At 46.0% G+C, this 20308-nt stretch overlaps 1 protein-coding gene across 1 annotated transcript in view; it reads left to right on the top strand.

Moving 5' to 3' along the window:
• The window catches only part of LOC139248689 (cystine/glutamate transporter-like), a 249247-nt gene that overhangs the window by 99389 nt on the left and 129550 nt on the right, over window positions 1-20308 (top strand). Inside the window, exons 4-6 of the mRNA XM_070872167.1 lie at window positions 4103-4228; window positions 8136-8235; window positions 18412-18456. Coding sequence (XP_070728268.1) covers window positions 4103-4228; window positions 8136-8235; window positions 18412-18456 — 271 coding nt within the window. The remainder of the gene's footprint in view (window positions 1-4102; window positions 4229-8135; window positions 8236-18411; window positions 18457-20308) is intronic.

Below are 20308 nucleotides of genomic sequence, written 5' to 3'. Positions count from 1 at the left end.
GCCTGAGGAAGAGAGTGTTCGAAGACCAGGACCTCAAATCTGCCATCAAGCTCATGGTCTACAGGGCTGTAGTAATACCCGCCCTCCTTTATGGCTCAGAGATGTGGACCATTTAAAGAAGGCACCTCAAATCGCTGGAGAATTACCACCAACAATGTTTCCGCAAGATTCTGCAAATCCCCTGGGAGGGTAGACGCACCAACATCAGTGTTCTCAATCAGGCATCGAAGCACTGACCACACTCGACCAGATCCGTTGAGTGGGCCACATTGTCCGCATGTCCGACACAAGACTCCCAAAGCAAGCGCTCTACTCGGAACTCCTACATGGTAAGTGATCCCCAGGTGGACAAAGGAAACGTTTCAAGGACACTCTCAAAGCCTCCTTGATAAAGTGCAACATCCCCACCGAACACCTGGGAGTCCCTGGACAAAGACCGCCTTAAGTGGAGGAAGAGCATCCGGGAGGGTGCTGAGCACCTCGAGTCTCGTCGCCAAGAGCATGCAGAAAACAAGCGCAGAGAGCAGAAGAAGTGTGCGGCAAAGCAGGCTCCCCACCCACCCTTTCCTCCAACGACTGTCTGTCCCACCTGTGACAGAGACTGTAATTCCCATATTGGACTGTTCAGTAACCTGAGAACTCACTTTAAGAGTGGAAACAAATCTTCCTAGATTTCCTTGACTGCCTATGATGATGGCTCTATAAAACAATCAGATCCACAATTGAATTCTGTTTATAGGTCATTCGGTCTGAAGTTTATACCTGCGCTCCTAAGGATGATTGTTCCATATCTGTACTGTATCACAAGTTGAGACGATTCACCACTTTGCAACGTAATAGTGTCCTGGTTAAGATAAAATACACACTAGATCGTTTCTGGTCCAGCACTTTATTTTTGATCCCATCCTTTGCCTGACTGGGCTGGCACCATTCGGGTGCTTCAAGTGCCTGTAGAGCAACAAGTTGAGCTGAGCTGACCCCATGACGAGATCAGCACATTATAATATTTTGATGACACTCCAAGCAGGTAGCGCACAATGCATTGGGAGTGGCGGGGGGCAGGAGGTGAAGGGGCAGGCTGGAATTTCAGGTGCCAGGAGCCTATCAAGTGTCGCTGGCTATCTGTTGAGCACTGCTAGGATTTTAAGGTGTAGAAGGACCAAGAACGGGCACTGTACAGGGCACAGGGCTGTGATAGTGAAAGTCAGGCACCTAGCAGGATATTTATTAATTGGTGCCATCCATTCTGCCTCCATTCCTGACAGGCACTACGGAGTTTGAGCATTGCTCCAGTCACATTATTAGGAGACACCCGATCTAAAGTTTTTTTCGGGGCCTTAATGAGCCTTGTGCGCGATTTGTGCACTGGCTCCCAATGTCCAGCCACATTGCAGCACAATAGCACCTTGGGGACATTACAGGTTCCTACATCTAGTCATTGTGTGGGGGGTGGGCACCTATGCACTTAAGTCCATTATCAATCTTACAGCAGTAAGGAATGGGGTGTTAACAGTGTTACTTTCAGAAGCTAAAGTATGCAGAGTACTATGTTAAAGTACTGTGGTGTTTGTACACAGTGGGCCCAATATTGCCTGGAACCTGGAATTTGCATGGCCTGATCACATTCCTGGCACAGCCCCACTCTCTAACAGGGCCTTCATCTGAAATCAGAAATGGGAACAGAGGCACAGACGCTGGCCTGAAAGTATAGGCTTGACTGCCAGCCTCAGGGCCTTCGAGTTGCCGTTGTTAAAGCTGCAAAATCCTTACATTCTCAGACCTCCCTTGCCTTGCTGCCAGATCGCCTAACAGCCTCCGATTTCAGGGGCTAGGTGCTAGGTCCAGCAACAGCTTCTTCAGACACCCCTCAAAATGGGCATCCTTCTGTTGCAGAGAGAGAGGAAACCGAAGTGAGAGGGCTGGGGACATCCCTTTCTGCTTCTTATCCATGGCTGCCCTGTTCCTGCACCTTTTTGCAGTTGCAGGCCTGGGTCTGCCTATCTGGGAAGGTCCCGGAGATCCCGGGACAATGTAAGGTGGGGGGAGGGACACCCAATATAATCGATCTCCGTACTTCTCCAAGCTTTTTCCTTTCCATGGCGCCAGGGAACCAAGCATTCTCCAGACGCTATAGAGAAGAACAGTAAGGCTTGGGCTAAAGATGCTTGACTCTTTTTTATGCAGGAATCTGGCTCCAGAGCTCTTAGTAGTTCTTAAAATGCGCTGTGAGGCATGTCTTGAGAGGTTCTAAATTGAGGGAACTTTGTATCGTTAGCAACTAACTTTTACTGATTTTGGTCTTTCCCACATTATTTGTGTGTCATTTCCTCCACTGTGGAGGCTGGGTCATTGAATATATTTAAATTGGAGATAGACAGATTTTTGAGCGATAAGGAAGTAAAGGGTTATGGGGAGCATACAGGGAAGTGGAGTTGAGGCCAGGATCATGGAAACATAGAAACATAGACAATAGGTGCAAGAGTAGGCCATTCGGCCCTTCGAGCCTGCACCACCATTCAATAAGATCATGGCTGATCATTCACCTCAGTATCCCTTTCCTGCTTTCTTTCCATACCCCTTGATCCCTTTAGCTGTAAGGGCCATATCTAACTCCCACTTGAATATATCCAATGAACTGGCAGCAACAACTCTCTGCGGTTGGGAATGAAGAAGTTTCTCCTCATCTCAGTCCTAAATGGCTTACCCCTTATCCTTAGGCTATGTCCCCTGGTTCTGGAACATTCTCCCTGCATCTAACCTGTCCAGTCCCGTCAGAATTTTATATGTTTCTATGCGATCCCCTCTCATCCTTCTAAACTCCAGTGAATACAGTCCCAGTCGATCCAGTCTCTCCTCATATGTCAGTCCTGCCATCCCGGGAATCAGTCTGGTGAACCTTCGCTGCACTCCCTCAATAGCAAGAACGTCCTTCCTCAGATTAGGAGACCAAAACTGAAAACAATATTCCAGGTGAGGCCTCACTAAGTCCCTGTACAACTGCAGTAAGACCTCCCTGCTCATATACTCAAATCCCCGAGCTATGAAGGCCAACATACCATTTGCCTTCTTCACCGCCTGCTGTACCTGCATGCCAACTTTCAATGACTGATGTACCATGACACCCAGATCTCGTTGCACCTCCCCTTTTCCTAATCTGCCGCCATTCAGATAATATTCTGCCTTCGTGTTATTGCCACCAAAGTGGATAACCTCACATTTATTCACATTATACTGCATCTGCCACGCGTTTGCCCACTCACCTAACCTGTCCAAGTCACCCTGCAGCCTCTTAGCGTCCTTCTCACAGCTCACACCACCACCCAATTTAGTGTCATCTGCAAACTTGGAGATATTACACTCAATTCCTTCATCTAAATCATTAATGTATGTTGTAAATAGCTGGTGTCCCAGCACTGAGCCCTGCGGCACCCCACTAGTCACTGCCTGCCATTCTGAAAAGGACCCTTTAATCCCGACTCTCTGCTTCCTGTCTGCCAACCAGCAATGATGTTATTGAATGGCGGAGCAGGCTCAAGGTGCCAAATGGCCGACTCCTGCTCCTATTTGTTATGTTCTTATGTTCTATGTTCTTCTTTAGCTCACATAGCAGTGGACGGCAGGTGACCTACCACCAATTTCTGTGCTAAGACAGATCTGTGACTTGCTACTCGGAGATGTATCAGCACAGCTCTGGATAACTCACCCTCTGATTTCTCGTTCCCTCGCTGTGAGGCAATGCATGGCCTGTGCCTTATTCTCACCCCCCAGCCGGCAATATCTTACTGAAATTAGGAAAGCTGTTGTATGAGAAATCACAAGCAGAATAAGCACTTTGCACATCAATTCCACACAGGTTCCAAATGGGAGCAACAAGGATGTTGGGAGAGATAGATTTTTTTTCATTTTGTCAATATTTTGATCCTTTATTATACATCAGATATTTTGTTACCTTTATGTTACACAGTTTGACAATACTGTGAAGTAAATTGTGTAGCGTTGGTTTCGATCCAGTTGCCAGTCAGCAGTACCCTTGAGTGTGGCATTGTGCAGTGTATTATTACCTGGGGTAACAGTGTTTATTTTGTTCTGTTTTATTTTCCAGCTGCGATAATGTACATTAACAGCATGAGCGTTAGCTGGACTGCACGGCTACAGATCTTTCTGACATTCTGGAAACTTGCTGCCATTTTAATAATCATCATCCCCGGAATGGTGCAATTATTCAGAGGTAAGCAATCACAAAACAATTTACCATTTCTAACGAGCTGCATGCAGAGCAACAGAATATTCCCAAATGACAAAATAGAAATGGTCTTTCTCTGCTGGCTTTGTTAACATTGTTGTGCTGTATCAAACATTACTATTTCTTTTTCATTTTGTGATGAGAAAATTTTATTAGTTTTCCATATTTTACTTCTATTCTCTCCATCACTTTAAGTAAAGAGTATTCATGTGGCAGCTGAACTAAAATCTCATTCTGCACTGCAAATTTACTTTCAGTGACACAATTTGCTTGCAATGCTTTAACAGGAAGTTTTATTTTTAATTGGAGTTACTGCAAAAATCACGCTATGAGTTTCTGACATCAAAGCCAGAAATTCCTGATTTCAAGCAGACGGCTCAGTGGTATCTGACAACACAGTGCACTGTGAGTCCACACCAATATTTTGAAGACTTTAAAGCGGCATTGTTGTTATTAGATAATCATTGGCGTAGCTCCCCTGTGGTATTTATCAACAATCCAACCAGATGATAGCGTAATTTATAATATGTCAGGAAGCACCATTGTGTCAGTTAAAAACAACTGACGTCCCAAAGCACTTTACAGTCAATTAAGTACTTTTGTAGGAAATGCAGCAGTCAATTTGTGCGTAGCAAGATTCCACAAACAGCAATGTGACAATGACCAGATAATCTGTTTTAGTTCAGTATGTTAAGCGATTAATATTGGCCAGGACACCAGGTAGAATTATACTGCTCTTTTTCAAAATAATGCCTTGTGATCTTTTATATCCATCCACCTGAGAGGGCAGGCTGGGACCTCGGTTTAATGTCTCATCCAAAATATAATGCGCCTGAAATTCAATATCGCTGGAAAGCTGGTACCTCCCCCCCCACCCCACCTTTTTGTGGCCATTAGCGCCGACATTTTTGTGGCTGGGTCACCCCATATTCAGCTCCAAAAGTGAATAAATAGATTCCAGCGCTAATGACCCCTTCCAAAGTGGAATTTTCAGTGGTGTAGCTGTCTTAATTTGAGCGTTATCACCACTGAGAAATTCAGCATGCAGGTAAGGGTTTCTAATGCACCAGTTGCTCCTTGGCCCTTTTAAAGGGCAGGGTTTGCAGCAAGGCCCTGAGGGGGGAAGGAGTTTGGAAGGAGATTGGAAGGAGGTTGGAAGGATGGCTGGTGTACGAGGTGCAAGAAGAGCCAACAGGTTCACTGATATGGAACTGGAGACACTGATGGACGGTGTGGAGGACAGAAGAAGAATACTGTTTCCTGACATGGGGAGACCTGGCAGACAGGCAGTACATAATGCATGGAGGGAGTTTGCAGGGGAGGTGTCAGGCACCTCCAAATATGTGAGGACGCACCCTCCCAGGAGGGTGCTGGCCAGTCTGCACCCGGCCCTTCCAGGGTGGCGATGAGTTGACGCCTCCTAGCTCTGGAGTGACGGAGATCCTCCTCCTCCTCCTGCGCCGCCTCCTCCTCCTCCTCCTCCTCCTGCGCCTCCTCCTCCTCCTCATCCTCCTCCTCCTCCTCCTGCACCTCCTCCTCATCCTCCTCCTCCTCCTGCGCCGCCTCCGCCTCTTCCTCATCCTCCTCCTCCTACGCCTCCTGCTCCTCCTCCTCCTGCACCTCCTCCTCATCCTCCTCCTGCACTTCCTCCTCCTCATCCTCCTGCACCTACTCTTCCTTCTCTCCTCCTGTGCCTCCTCCTCCTCCTCCTTCTCCTTCTCCTCCTCCTCCTCCTCCTGCGCCTCCTCCTCCTCCTCCTGCACTTCCTCCTCCTCATCCTCCTGCGCCTCCTCTTCCTCCTCTCCTCCTTCTCCTCCTCCTCCTGCGCCTCCTCCTCCTCCTCCTCTTCATCCTCCTGTGCCACCTCCGCCTCTTCCTCTTCCTGCGCCTCCTCCTCCCCCTCCTCAGGTGGTACTGCTGGCTCGACCTCCAGCGGCTGTCCCCTCATGATGGCCAGGTTGTGTAGCATGAAGCAGACCAGGACGATTATGGGGACTGTTGAGGAGAGTACTGCAAGGTGCTACCAGAGCGATCCAGGCACTGGAACCTCTGCTGAAGGATGTCTATGCATTGCTCGATAATGCACCTGGTGGCACAATGAGCATCATTATATGCATGCTCTGGCGCTGTCCTGGGGTTCCGCAGAGGAGTGAGCAGCCAAGTGTACAGGGGATATCCCTTGTCCCCAAGCAGCCAACCGCAATCCTGATTTGGACCGGTGAAGACAGCGGGCACACTGGTCTGGCACAGAATGAACGAATCATGGCTGCTGCCTCCCTTGCCCGCTGCCTCTCTGCACGGTGCTGACAGCGACGCCTTCTCCTGTGTGCCTGCTTCTGAGAAGGTGTACCAGGTGTCGCCCTCCCAACACTCTTCCCATCCTCAGGGTGAACCCTGCCAAGCAGGTCCCTGCAGCCCACAGGCCTCCACTAAAGAGTCAGACCTGACAGTTGGACAAAAGTCTGTGAAAATCTCCGTGCAGCATTCAGCAGGTTGAATGGAGCCAAAACAATTAATAAAACTATTAAAAAGATAAATACAGTGGATACTGTAATCTTAAATAAAATCACTAATAATTAATAAACTATTAAAAGATAAATACAGTGGATGCTGTAATCTTAAATTAAAATACTAAAATTAATAAAACTATTTCCCTACCAAAGGGCCCCGACCGCGGCAACACTCCAGCGGTGTCCCGTTTGAGCACCAACTGGAATACCTCACGGGGACACTCTGGGAAAAGGCCTTCCTTTTTGCAGCTGCCAATCCCTGTCCTTGCCGCTTTCCAGTGGCCCGCACGCTGCAGAGCTCACTACTGAAATGTCACCTTTACAGTGGCTTCACCGCGCCGTCCAGGAAGGGAAAATCATCCGACCTCAGCGGCCAATCAATTTTATCGGTCGTCCGCCCAAACTCCGCAGTAGCCGTCCCTTTGGGGACAGTGAATTTCAGCCCCAGCATGTCTGACAGTGCAGCACTGCCTCAGTATTACACTGAAGTGTCAGCTGTATTTTATGTCAAGGCTCTAGAGTGGGGCTTGAACCCACAACCTTCTGACTCAGAGGCAAGAGTGCTGCCACTGAAGTGCGACTGACACCCTTTTATGCTGTTCCTCTGCAGAGTTTCCCCCCTACGTTAGTTTGGGCCCTTTGTTACAGGGCCAGTTTCCAGATTCTCAGACATATTACAGAAAGCAGATAAATTAACCAACACATCAGTATTGGTCTTGAAGCTGTAACTTCTGTCTCTCTCTGACCAGTTATAATTGTGCATCTTAGTACATTTACAATTGCATTGAATGTACAGCACAGAAAGAGGCCATTTGGCCCAACTGTTCCATGTTTATGCTCCACACGAACCTTCATCTAACTCTATCAGCATAACCTTCTATTCCTTTCTCCCTCATATATTTATCTAGCTTCCCCTTAAAAGCGTCTATGCTACTCACCTAAAGCACTCCATGATGTGGCAATGTCCACATTTTAACTATTCTCTGAGTAAAGACTTTTCTTCTGAATTCCCGACTGGTTTTATTGGTGATAGTTTTATAGTTATGGCCCCTAGTTTTGGTACTTTTTTATGTAGGAGAGGAGGTCGTAACAGCACCTCATATATAATCCACTCTTGGAGTTTTCTTCCAGCAAAGGAAAATATTAGAACATTCATTTTAAGCTTAATCAAACCCTTTCTTCCCCCACCTTTTGACTGACAACATGGGTCTGTTAAGAATTTGGACAACACCATTAATTTGCTAAATCAGTTTGAAGAATGCACGCCATCAATAATTATGAATGATTGTGTATTTGGTTAATCAGATTACTTGCTTGCGTCAGCCTCTCTAATCATGCATTATGATGTTTCTGCTTATTTTCCTTTCTTTCACATACCACAGGAGAAACGCAACACTTTAATGAAGCATTTCATGCAAAAGAAGTTAACCTTATGGGAATTCCCCTCGCTTTTTATTCTGGAATGTATGCATATGCAGGATGGTAAGTACTCTCACTGTCTGTAAGAAGCCAAAGGCATGAAAGAACAGGATAGAGAAGGAAAGTAACCCTTGCAGAAAACATTCTTACAGAGGCTCTTGGTAAAGGAAAGGTATCCCTTAATTTATGTGTGTGATTAGAATCAACAATAATCTACGAACTTAAAGTATGACAGTAAGTATGTTGAATTATTTTAGTTTAAATAGTGAGATTTTATTTTTTCTCAAAAGATAGAGTCGATAGGAAGGACTCCCTTAGCAGAGGAGTTAATAACCAGGAGGCATAAATTTAACATAATTGGTAGGTTTAGAGGGGATTTGAGGGAAATTCTTTTTACCCAGAGGACGGTGAGGGTCTTCAACTCACTGCCTGAAAGGTGGTAGAGGCAGAAACCCTCACCACATTTAAAAAGTACAGGTTGAACCTCCCTTATCCAGAACCCTCAGGACCTGACCTGTTCTGGATAAGGGAGTTTTCCGGACGAGGGGTGGTCACATTAAATTGGATGGCACAGGTACTGAGCAAGGGAATATCGGGGCAGACTGGCTTGGGGCTGAGAGTGCGGCAGAGGGATCATTGGGGGAGGGGGGGGCATTGGATCGCGGGGTCAGGCCAGCAATTGCAGGAGTCGGCAGTGAGAAAGGACTTCAATTTGTTCAATGATGGAGCTCTACGCATACGCCACCCGGTGGCCGCGAATGCTTCTGGACAAGGGGTGGTTCTGGATAAGGGAGTTCTGGATAAGGGAGGTTCAACCTATACTTGGATATGCACTTGAAGTGCCGTAACCTACAAGGCTATGGACCAAGAGCTGGAAAGTGGAATTAGGCAGGATCACTCTGTCGGCCGGCACAGACAGGATGAGCCAAATGACCTCCTTCCGGCTATAAATTTCTATGATTCTATGAAAACGTGAAATCATCTGATATTTATTCTCTCCTTAGCAATGATTAAATGTCCTCCTTTCTTCAAGTTCCCCACTTCCCCACCATTCTATGCCCCAACCAAGGCAAGCGGTGGACCTATTCCCAGGGCTTTGCCAGTGCTGCAGCATTAACAGCCAATAGGAGTACCATTCAGTCCTCCAATCAGTGTACATTCCTGGCAGGCTCGTCACGACCAGGAACTCACCATGGCCGGAATCACCAGCCCATACCATGTCACACACACTGCACAGTCCACTGGCACAGCAAAATATTACATGGCCTTTTCCTTGTCAGATTGCCCTGCTAACCTTGCATAGCACAGCTTAAAAAGAAAAGCAAAATCAAAATAATAATTTTGATCACATTGTATCATTAGATCATACAAGAGATAAAGGCCAGGGGTTTTGCTTTTGCTTTTGCACTCAAAGTGAACTGAAGCAGAAACCTCTCCCCGAATAGTCTGGCCCCCTTCTGTGGGGAAAATACACAAATGTTTTTCTTTTCTCTCCCTGTGCTGAATAAACTCAAGGCCCAACGTACAGAACTTCCCTTCTAAATAGGAACTTAGAAAATGCAGTGAATGATGGGAGGAAAGCAACATACTGTCAGGCCGGTTCAGTGGTCCAGCACTCCCAGCAGGGAGCGGCGCTAGCAAGGATCGCATGGCGGGCAGAGCCTGTGACTTTCTGCTGAGTAAAGTGAATGGGTGAAAAATCGCTGGTTGCACCCCTGCAATGTACTCCCTGGGCTGGATTTTCAGCTTTTAGGATTTCGGGGCCTTAATGATAGCGGGGCGGTCCTGAAAGCGCCTGGAAAAGGCTTCAGTCAGCAAAATTGGGCAGCTGGGCCCTGAGTGTGGGCGGAGCGTTAAGGGAGGCATTGCACACCTCTCTTAGGGCGCTAGGCCGGCTGAGCATGCGGAAATTCCGAGCTAAACAGCTGCCCTGGAAGCGCTCCAAGAGAGGCCTGGGGAGAAAAAGACAACCTGAAAAAAACCCACCAAAAACATTCCCAATACATAGCCCATGCCACCACAACAGAAATTGCAAAAAAAAAATAAAAGAAAAACCATTCACACTTACCTGAGGTCAACATTACTTACCACACTGCAGCCACTGCAGCTTGGAATGCCCGTTTTCACATGCAGTTCCAACATGGCGCTCTGCACAGCGCTACAGATCGGGCGGGAGTCAAAAGGCGATCTGGTGTCACAACCAGGGGCGTTGCGCACCGGCTCGCCTCTTCCGGACGGTAATGCTCCGCAGCCCGCCGAAACCGTCCCGGAAAACTCCGGTGGGGCGCTGGAAGCTGGCAGAAGCCTGGAAGCAGAAGAGCTCACCGCCGCCATTGCCGCCCCGCCGGGGTGGAATCAGAGGTGACCAGGAGCAGAAAAGCCAGCCCCTTGTGTTCAGTGCTGGGATCAGCAAATAGTGGAATCGATTCTTATATTACAGCATAACATAATAACTAGTCCGGTTAAATCAGGCCCATTTACTCATCTTTAACCTGTTATGGATTAGCTCAGAGATACACGTAGGATTATCAGCCGTCCCATTTTTGACGAGACAAAGTGTCTTTCAAGTACAGTGTCTGGAAACTTCTAAAATATAAGCTGGACACCAGGATCTTGATTTTAACCCCCCACCCCCACCACCCCGACAGGTGGAAGAGGATCAGGAGGAAGGTTAAAATATCAGGATTAAGCAGCCCAACCCCATTTGCGGCTGTTTAAACTTAAAAAAATCCAAATCAGGCCAATGGTGAGGCTCCCACAAAAGGCAGATGGGGGCCTAATTAACATTTAAAATGACATCATTGGCACTGCGAATCAACCATGACTGTAAGTCAGGGGGAGGCCCACGTTGTCGGATGCCCAGCAGTAGATCCGAGTTGAGCAGTGACGACCACCTAAAGTAAATACTAAAGATCAGCTCTTTTTAGCATTCCTTGTGAGCCACAAAGAGCAGGACTGCTTCCCCAGGCCACACAAGGGGCAGCCCTCCCAGGTGTGATCGTAGCCCCGATCACTCTGCCTCTCCTAGGCCCGATCATGGCCCAGAGCTTCTCACCGCTGGGGACTTTCCCCTTAGGTCCCTGGCTCCGCCTGTCGACCAGGTGGGGAGCTTGTTAGCCAGTTAAGCTAATGGACTCCCCACACCCTTCTTCCAAGCGGATGTAAAAGATCCCATGCCACTATTTTGAAGAAGAGCAGGGGAGTTATCCCCGCTGTCCTGGCCAATATTTATCGTCAATCAACATAACAAAAAACAGATTATCTGGTCATTATCACATTGCTGTTTGTGGGAGCTTGCTGTGCTCAAATTGGCTGCCATGTTTCCCACATTACAACAGTGACTACACTCCAAAAGTACTTCATTGGCTGTAAAGCACTTTGAGATGTCCAGTGGTTGTGAAAAGCACTATATAAATCCAAGTTTTTCTTTCTATACTATGACATTATGTTTCTAAAGTTTGAATGAATTTCACCAGCATACAACAATAACAAAAACAACTTGATTTATAGAGAACCTTTAATGTAGTAAAACATCCCAAGATGCTTCACGGGAGCAGACAAAATTTGACACGAGCCACATAAAGAGATATTAAGACAGGTGATCAAACGTATACCTCAAGCTATGATCCCAGTTCTTACTCTGACCACTATTTGGTTTCAAAATTGGCAATATGGCAACCCTAGGTTCTTGCTCAACCTAATTGTTTTTCAGTGTTACTTCAGATAATGATATCTAGATCAGTAAATTGCTATCCATCCATAATCAGAATGATTTGTTATTTTTTGTTTGCTTCACAGGACAGAATTTTCCAGGGGTCAGCGGGCCCGATCAGTGGCGGGTCGGGTGGGAAAATGTTTTTTTTTTAACAACAGGTCGGGACCCCGCTGTCAACCCCACGTATTTTCCAATGTCAGGTCTGTCAGCACTGAACAGACCCGACACACAGCGGCCGGGGAGGCAATTCAAATCATTAGTGGCTTGTTTACAGCCACTTAACATTGGTGCTGGAATTCCGATGTTCCGGGTCCGTAGAAACTTCGTACGGACCTGGGAAGGCATCGGAAAAGCCGGTTTTCAGCAGGCAATGCACATGCGCTGAAAACCGGCTTTTCCGATCTGTCAGGTTTCTAGCTTGACAGATCAGCAGCAGATCGGGAGCGAGGGCATTTGCAGGGCAAGATTTCCGATATTTACGGATATTTTGCCCTGCAAATGTCCTCAAAAATCTTGCGCCTGAAAAAGCAGGCGTACAGCTTATTTTTACAAGGGCAAGTGTTTAAAAATAGACAAAAACATTTTAAAATAAAGTTATAAAAACACATTTTATTCTTAAAAACCCTCCCCACTACGGTAAGTATATTTTTAAACATAATTAAAATACTTTTTTAAAAATCGGGAACATATTTTATTTTTATAAGACATAGAAACATAGAAACATAGAAAAGAGGTGCAGGAGTAGGCCATTCGGCCCTTCTAGCCTGCACCGCCATTCAATGAGTTCATGGCTGAACATGCAACTTCAGTACCCCATTCCTGCTTTCTCACCATACCCCTTGATTCCCCTAGTAGTAAGGACTTCATCTAACTCCTTTTTGAATATATTTAGTGAATTGGCCTCAACAACTTTCTGTGGTAGAGAATTCCACAGGTTCACCACTCTCTGGGTGAAGAAATTACTCCTCATCTCGGTCCTAAATGGCTTCCCCCTTATCCTTAGACTGTGTCCCCTGGTTCTGGACTTCCCCAATATTGGGAACATTCTTCCTGCATCTAACCTGTCTAACCCCGTCAGAATTTTAAACGTTTCTATGAGGTCCCCTCTCATTCTTCTGAACTCCAGTGAATACAAGCCCAGTTGATCCAGTCTTTCTTGATAGGTCAGTCCCGCCATCCCGGGAATCAGTCTGGTGAACCTTCGCTGCACTCCCTCAATAGCAAGAATGTACTTCCTCAGGTTAGGAGACCAAAACTGTACACAATACTCTAGGTGTGGCCTCACCAAGGCCCTGTACAATTGTAGCAACACCTCCCTGCCCTTGTACTCAAATCCCCTCGCTATGAAGGCCAACATGCCATTTGCTTTCTTAACCGCCTGCTGTACCTGCATGCCAACCTTCAATGACTGATGTACCATGACACCCAGGTCTCTTTGCACCTGCCCTTTTCCTAATCTGTCACCATTCAGATAATAGTCTGTCTCTCTGTTTTTACCACCAAAGTGGATAACCTCACATTTATCCACATTATACTTCATCTGCCATGCATTTGCCCACTCACCTAACCTATCCAAGTCGCTCTGCAGCCTCATAGAATCCTCCTTGCAGCTCACACTGCCACCCAACTTAGTGTCATCCGCAAATTTGGAGATACTACATTTAATCCCCTCGTCTAAATCATTAATGTACAGTGTAAACAGCTGGGGCCCCAGCACAGAACCTTGCGGTACCCCACTAGTCACTGCCTGCCATTCTGAAAAGTCCCCATTTACTCCTACTCTTTGCTTCCTGTCTGACAACCAGTTCTCAATCCATGTCAGCACACTACCCCCAATCCCATGTGCTTTAACTTTGCACATTAATCTCTTGTGTGGGACCTTGTCGAAAGCCTTCTGAAAGTCCAAATATACCACATCAACTGGTTCTCCCTTGTCCACTCTACTGGAAACATCCTCAAAAAATTCCAGAAGATTTGTCAAGCATGATTTCCCTTTCACAAATCCATGCTGACTTGGACCTATCATATTACCTCTTTCCAAATGCACTGCGATGACATCCTTAATAATTGATTCCATCATTTTACCCACTACCGATGTCAGGCTGACCGGTCTGTAATTCCCTGTTTTCTCTCTCCCTCCTTTTTTAAAAAGTGGGGTTACATTGGCTACCCTCCACTCCATAGGAACTGATCCAGAGTCAATGAAATGTTGGAAAATGACTGTCAATGCATCCACTATTTCCAAGGCCACCTCCTTAAGTACTCTGGGATGCAGTCCATCAGGCCCTGGGGATTTATCGGCCTTCAATCCCATCAATTTCCCCAACACAATTTCCCGACTAATAAGGATTTCCCTCAGTTCCTCCTCCTTACTAGACCCTCCGACCCCTTTTATATCCGGAAGGTTGTTTGTGTCCTCCTCAGTGAATACCGAACCAAAGTACTTGTTCAATTGGTCCGCCATTTCTTTGTTCCCAGTTATGACTTCCCCTGATTCTGACTGCAAGGGACCTACGTTTGTCTTTACTAACCTTTTTCTCTTTACATATCTATAGAAACATTTGCAATCCGTCTTAATGTTCCCTGCAAGCTTCTTCTCGTACTCCATTTTCCCTGCCCTAATCAAACCCTTTGTCCTCCTCTGCTGAGTTCTAAATTTCTCCCAGTCCCCGGGTTCTCTGCTATTTCTGGCCAATTTGTATGCCACTTCCTTGGCTTTAATGCTATCCCTGATTTCCCTTGATAGCCACGGTTGAGCCACCTTCCCTTTTTTATTTTTACGCCAGACAGGAATGTACAATTGTTGTAGTTCATCCATGCGGTCTCTAAATGTCTGCCATTGCCCATCCACAGTCAACCCCTTCAGTATCATTCGCCAATCTATCCTAGCCAATTCACGCCTCATACCTTCAAAGTTACCCTTCTTTAAGTTCTGGACCATGGTCTCTGAATTAACTGTTTCATTCTCCATCCTAATGCAGAATTCCACCATATTATGGTCACTCTTCCCCAAGGGGCCTCGCACAACGAGATTGCTAATTAATCCTCTCTCATTACACAACACCCAGTCTAAGATGGCCTCCCCCCTAGTTGGTTCCTCGACATATTGGTCTAAAAAACCATCCCTTATGCACTCCAGGAAATCCTCCTCTACCGTATTGCTTCCAGTTTGGTTAACCCAATCTATGTGCATATTAAAGTCACCCATTATAACTGCTGCACCTTTATTGCACGCACCCCTAATTTCATGTTTGATGCCCTCCCCAACATCACTACTACTGTTTGGAGGTCTGTACACAACTCCCACTAACGTTTTTTGTCCTTTGGTATTCTGCAGCTCTACCCATATAGATTCCACATCATCCAAGCTAATGTCCTTCCGAACTATTGCCTTAATTTGCTCCTTAACCAGCAATGCTACCCCACCTCCTTTTCCTTTTATTCTATCTTTCCTGAATGTTGAATACCCCTGGATGTTGAGTTCCCAGCCCTGATCATCCTGGAGCCACGTCTCCGTAATCCCAATCACATCATATTTGTTAACATCTATTTGCACAGTTAATTCATCCACTTTATTGTGGATACTCCTTGCATTAAGACACAAAGCCTTCAGGCTTGTTCTTTTAACACCCTTTGTCCTTTTAGAATTTTGCTGTACAGTGGCCCTTTTTGTTCTTTGCCTTGGGTTTCTCTGCCCTCCACTTTTCCTCATCTCCTTTCTGTCTTTTGCTTTTGCCTCCTTTTTGTTTCCCTCTGTCTCCCTGCATTGGTTCCCATCCCCCTGCCATATCAGTTTAAATCCTCCCCAACAGCACTAGCAAACACTCCCCCTAGGACATTGGTTCCGGTCCTGCCCAGGTGCAGACCGTCCGGTTTGTACTGGTCCCACCTCCCCCAGAACCGGTTCCAATGCCCCAGGAATTTGAATCCCTCCCTGTTGCACCACTGCTCAAGCCACGTATTCATCTGCGCTATCCTGCGATTCCTACTCTGACTATCACGTGGCACTGGTAGCAATCCCGAGATTACTACTTTTGAGGTCCTACTTTTTAATTTAGCTCCTAGCTCCTTAAATTCGTTTCGTAGGACCTCATCCCTCTATTTTAAATATGTGTGGTCTGTTTTTTATGTTTTATTATTTTGTGTGATTGCTTTTGTTCCCATTAATAGCACTGAGAACGTGTAGATACACGAGTCTCAGTGTTATTAATGGGAACCTGTGAAATACTTACCTGATTGGCTGAGCAGTCACACATGACTGCATCTTCTGTATCGGGACCCTCTGCACGGGAGCATGCTTTGCAGTGCGGGAGGAGAAGGCCTCCCCATTGGAAATCAGGGCGCTTCCTAGACCACCAGGTAAATTCGTTAAAAATATCCAGCAAGGAGGCAATTGCCTGCGGGAAGACCTCCAGAGGAATTTCTGGGCCAATGATTTTTTTTCCCAGCTTTTTGATTTTGACAGGTCGACCACTGGTTTCCCACTGTACCTGGACCTCGTCCATGTAGCTGAGGCGGGAGGTGACTTGCCATTGTTTCAGCTGATGAGTTGATAGCTTCAAATGTCAAGTCAAAGTTCTCAGCTGAATCAGATATCTTCCCTTCGCCACTAGCTTCTTTAAAATGCATTTCCACTACAGATCAAGAATGCTGCAAGTCTCCATCCAATCTGACCTCATTACCTCTCCCAATATTGACAGATCACTTCTGTCATCACTATTCCACCTGCCATCTTTTCCATCAGCATCAGTGCCCTTGAAACTATCTCACCTTGGTCCTCAGAATCCCACCACGATCAGCCTCAGCATCAACAGCACCAACAACAACCCCAACCTTCTCCGCAATCAACTGATGCCGCACAGGACACAGAGCATCAGCACCTAACCACATTGCTACCCGGGAGGCCAGGGATGGCCTCACCATGGCCAGATTTACTTCACTTGATGCTGCCACATGATGCACCAGGTTGGCACCATCCCACACCAACACCATGAAGCATTCCTACAATACCCAAGCCATTCCTTTCACACTCATCAGCATTGCCGGGGTTACCATTATGTCTCATCGTTCACTGCAACTCACTAAGCCACTTTCAAAGGTGCACACAAATCTGTCCAAGAACACAAAGTGTTCAAAATAAAGGTTTCAATGTTTGACAGCACATTAACAGGAATGATACATGAACATTGCATAAAACACCCAAGTGACTACCTTTGTGTGTTGTTTGTATATGGAAGGCGTTATGAGAGAGCTCGGGTGCAGCTGTGCATGTCAGTGTTTGCAGCATCTCAAACTGACAGTAGAACACTGACAGCACAAATGTCAAAATTAATTTGCACATGGTCCCTTTAAGGAAACCGGCTTTCGACATGTCATCAAATGACATCATCAGACCCACTTACTTTAATTGGCTGGTAAACGCGTTGTGCATGCTTAGCAGGCCCAATCAGGGGAAAATCATTTTGGACAGTGGGCTGGAGCCAGCAGCGAGGCCGAGACCCACTACTGACGTCGCCCGCCATGGACCCTCCGAAGTTACTAAAATCCAATCCATAATATATAATGTGCACCCATCTACAACAGTTGATGACCTATTATCACAGTGTTTAGGTTCTCCCACATTGGACTATCACTTGCCTGGACAATGCAGCCTATTCCCAGTTATGTGGCAGTGTCTCGCTTGAGAAAACAGCCTCTCTCTCCATGTTTCCCTCTCTTCCTATTGGGAAATAGTTACCACCTTCTCCATCTCCTCCCTCAGCATCTAGGCAAGGTCAGGGAAAATGGAGAAGGTGAACCCATGTCTTGATGGCCCCATTAACTAAAAGCATTTCAACCAGCTTCCTTTTGGTGACAATGCTAGATTATGTTTAATAAAAAGCAAAAATGTGTGGTGCTTGATAGATAATAGTTCTCAAAAGCTGCTTATTTATCTCGCCTCATGGGATAATAATTCTTGAAGGATTTTCCATCTTAGGGAAATTGATTTCTGCCATTCCAAAAAGTCAGATAGATTTACTGTAAATTACAGGAGGAAATGAATCAAGGAATACAGTTAGTGTCATTGAAACACGAATGAATTAACTGTAACTGTCTTGCATTTGTATAGTGCCTTTAATGTAGAAAAACATTGCAAGGTACGTCATAGAGGTAAAAGCAGAAATACATGAACAAGGAGATATTAGGAAGGGTGGCCAAAGAGTTGGTCGAAGAGTTGGATTTTAAGGAGGGTCTTATAGGAGGAGAGGGAGAGGGACTTAGGGAACTCCAGAGTGTGGGGCCTAGCAGCTGAAGACATGACTGCCAAAGGTCATGTGAAGGGAGGGTTGGAGATCACACTATAAATAAAATTAAAGAGGACAGAAGTAAGATATTTTCAATGAAGGAATATTCTTCGTAACACACCAAAGATAAGCCTTTGGGGTTATGCTCACAGTTATGTTTCCAGTATGAAATAAGTAATTTTGTTGAATGATCACGTTTTATAATAATGTCCTCTAATTATTCATTGCTATTTTATGCAGGTTTTACATGAATTTTGTCACAGAAGAAGTAGACAATCCTGAAAAGTAAGTCTTTGAAATCAATTTTGTTTGAAAGAATTCTCTTTGAGAAAAAGTTTGAAAAGCATTTCAAATGCTTCAGGAAAATATTTTTTCTCCACATGTTCTAAAACTGGTACATCGTGCAGTGCTAGACACAAAATATACCTTCATCCCCTTTTGGCCTGTGCTAAACTGAAGCAACTCCATTGCTTGGCACAGCAGAAAAAAAGCTTCTCAAACTACATTTACCTCTGAGGGCGAAAAAAGTTAACTCAATGGATTAACACACTGTAGCGCCTATTTCAACATCTGGCAGAGAACGGACAGGCAGAGTGCATCTACTGCCCGCCTGTTGGCGACGTGACTTCCAAGCCATTTTGAGAGCAGGGCCACATTAACATGCCAAGTGAGCACTTTGCTGCAGCTCACCAGTTGTGGGAGGATGGGGAATTGCACGCTGAGCCAAGCAACAGTTGGAGCCAGGGGGTGGGGGGAGAGGATCCCGGGGTGGGCCTCGGCAGCAGACTTCGTGCTCGCTCCTTCTGTCCCCACCAAAAAAATTTAAACATTTCCTGGGCCATTTTCTGAGGCGTTGACAGCAGCCCTTTAAGGACCGCTGGTTAAACTGCTCACTACCTGGTACAAATGTGTGAAGCACGTACAGCACATGCACTCCAGACTTTTTCACCTCAAAATATGTATACCATACGACCCCAATTTGCGTATTACAAGTGGCCTATCATCTGAAACTTCATGGGTGCATTGGTCACGTAGCTCACGACCCTACACAGGATGGCGGCAATTAGAGCACCAGCAAAATTGGCAGGCGGTAAGTGTCCTTTCGTCAGTTCGGGCCACTATCATCCCACTTACACCAGGCGGAGACGACTTAAAATTGGCCCTTGTGTTTCCACTTCTGGCACCTGAGTTCAAATCCAGCTCAAATGAATGGGATGAAAGTTCCTTTGGCTGTCCAAGGATCTGAGCTGTAATTTGAGTTCCAGCAAGGCACAACCCTGTTTACATTGCTTGGCTCCTGCATGTCTGGAACATTAACTACTCTGTTTAAGAGAGAGCTCTGCAGATACTTGGATACATTCACGGGCAGAACTACTTCCCAAAAGATATAAATTTGAGAGTTTAGAGGAAAGGTGGGGGCGGGGGGGCAGAATCTCTGCTCCGAATAAAGTTTTGCCCAGAATTTTCTGGAACCTTACATCTATGGCGTTGGGTTCATTTTACATGGTAAAAGTCCCAGGAAATAATGGCGTCAGTGAGCTACTCCATTATTTATGCTGCACCATAATTTCCTGGGGTTTTTGTGCTGCTCCACCAATATCTTGGCCGTAACCATCCAAATTTATTATCATGGCTTTGCTCCCCAGCTAAGCTAGTTACGATCCTTGATTTACAGCAGTTTACTGGCCGCAATCACTTAGGCTGACAAATAATGACTCTCACAAATATTTAAATTCATGAGGTCAAAATAATTGATTAATGATCTTTGATCTTTCTTGATATTTTTCATTCTTAGCTAACACCCATCAAAAAATCGTCTTTGTCATTGTGTGTTAGGTTTAGTGTTTATTAAGTGCGCAGTGTAGGGCACTGAACCAAGAGTGGAGGAGAAATCGTTTAGGCCCAAAATGGCCAACGCAATCACAACGTGCATCAAAAGCCCAAGGCTCTTTTGAAACCAGGCCTCATTTGAATAATTCCAGTGAGCTGTGGGCATCTGTCAGGTCTCTTGAGGTAGCTCACCGTTTTACCCCTTGACCAATTTGGGCTGGATGTAACCCAGCAGCGACCCTCAGGGAGGTCCTGGGAGTTGGAGGAAGTGAACTGGGGGTGGAATAGAAACACAGAAACATAGAAA

This window comes from Pristiophorus japonicus, chromosome 2, assembly GCF_044704955.1.
Source record: "Pristiophorus japonicus isolate sPriJap1 chromosome 2, sPriJap1.hap1, whole genome shotgun sequence".
In the NCBI taxonomy this organism is placed as follows: domain Eukaryota; kingdom Metazoa; phylum Chordata; class Chondrichthyes; family Pristiophoridae; genus Pristiophorus; species Pristiophorus japonicus.
Note: the sequence above shows the minus strand (reverse complement) of the source record. Positions and strands in the feature narration are given on the sequence as shown.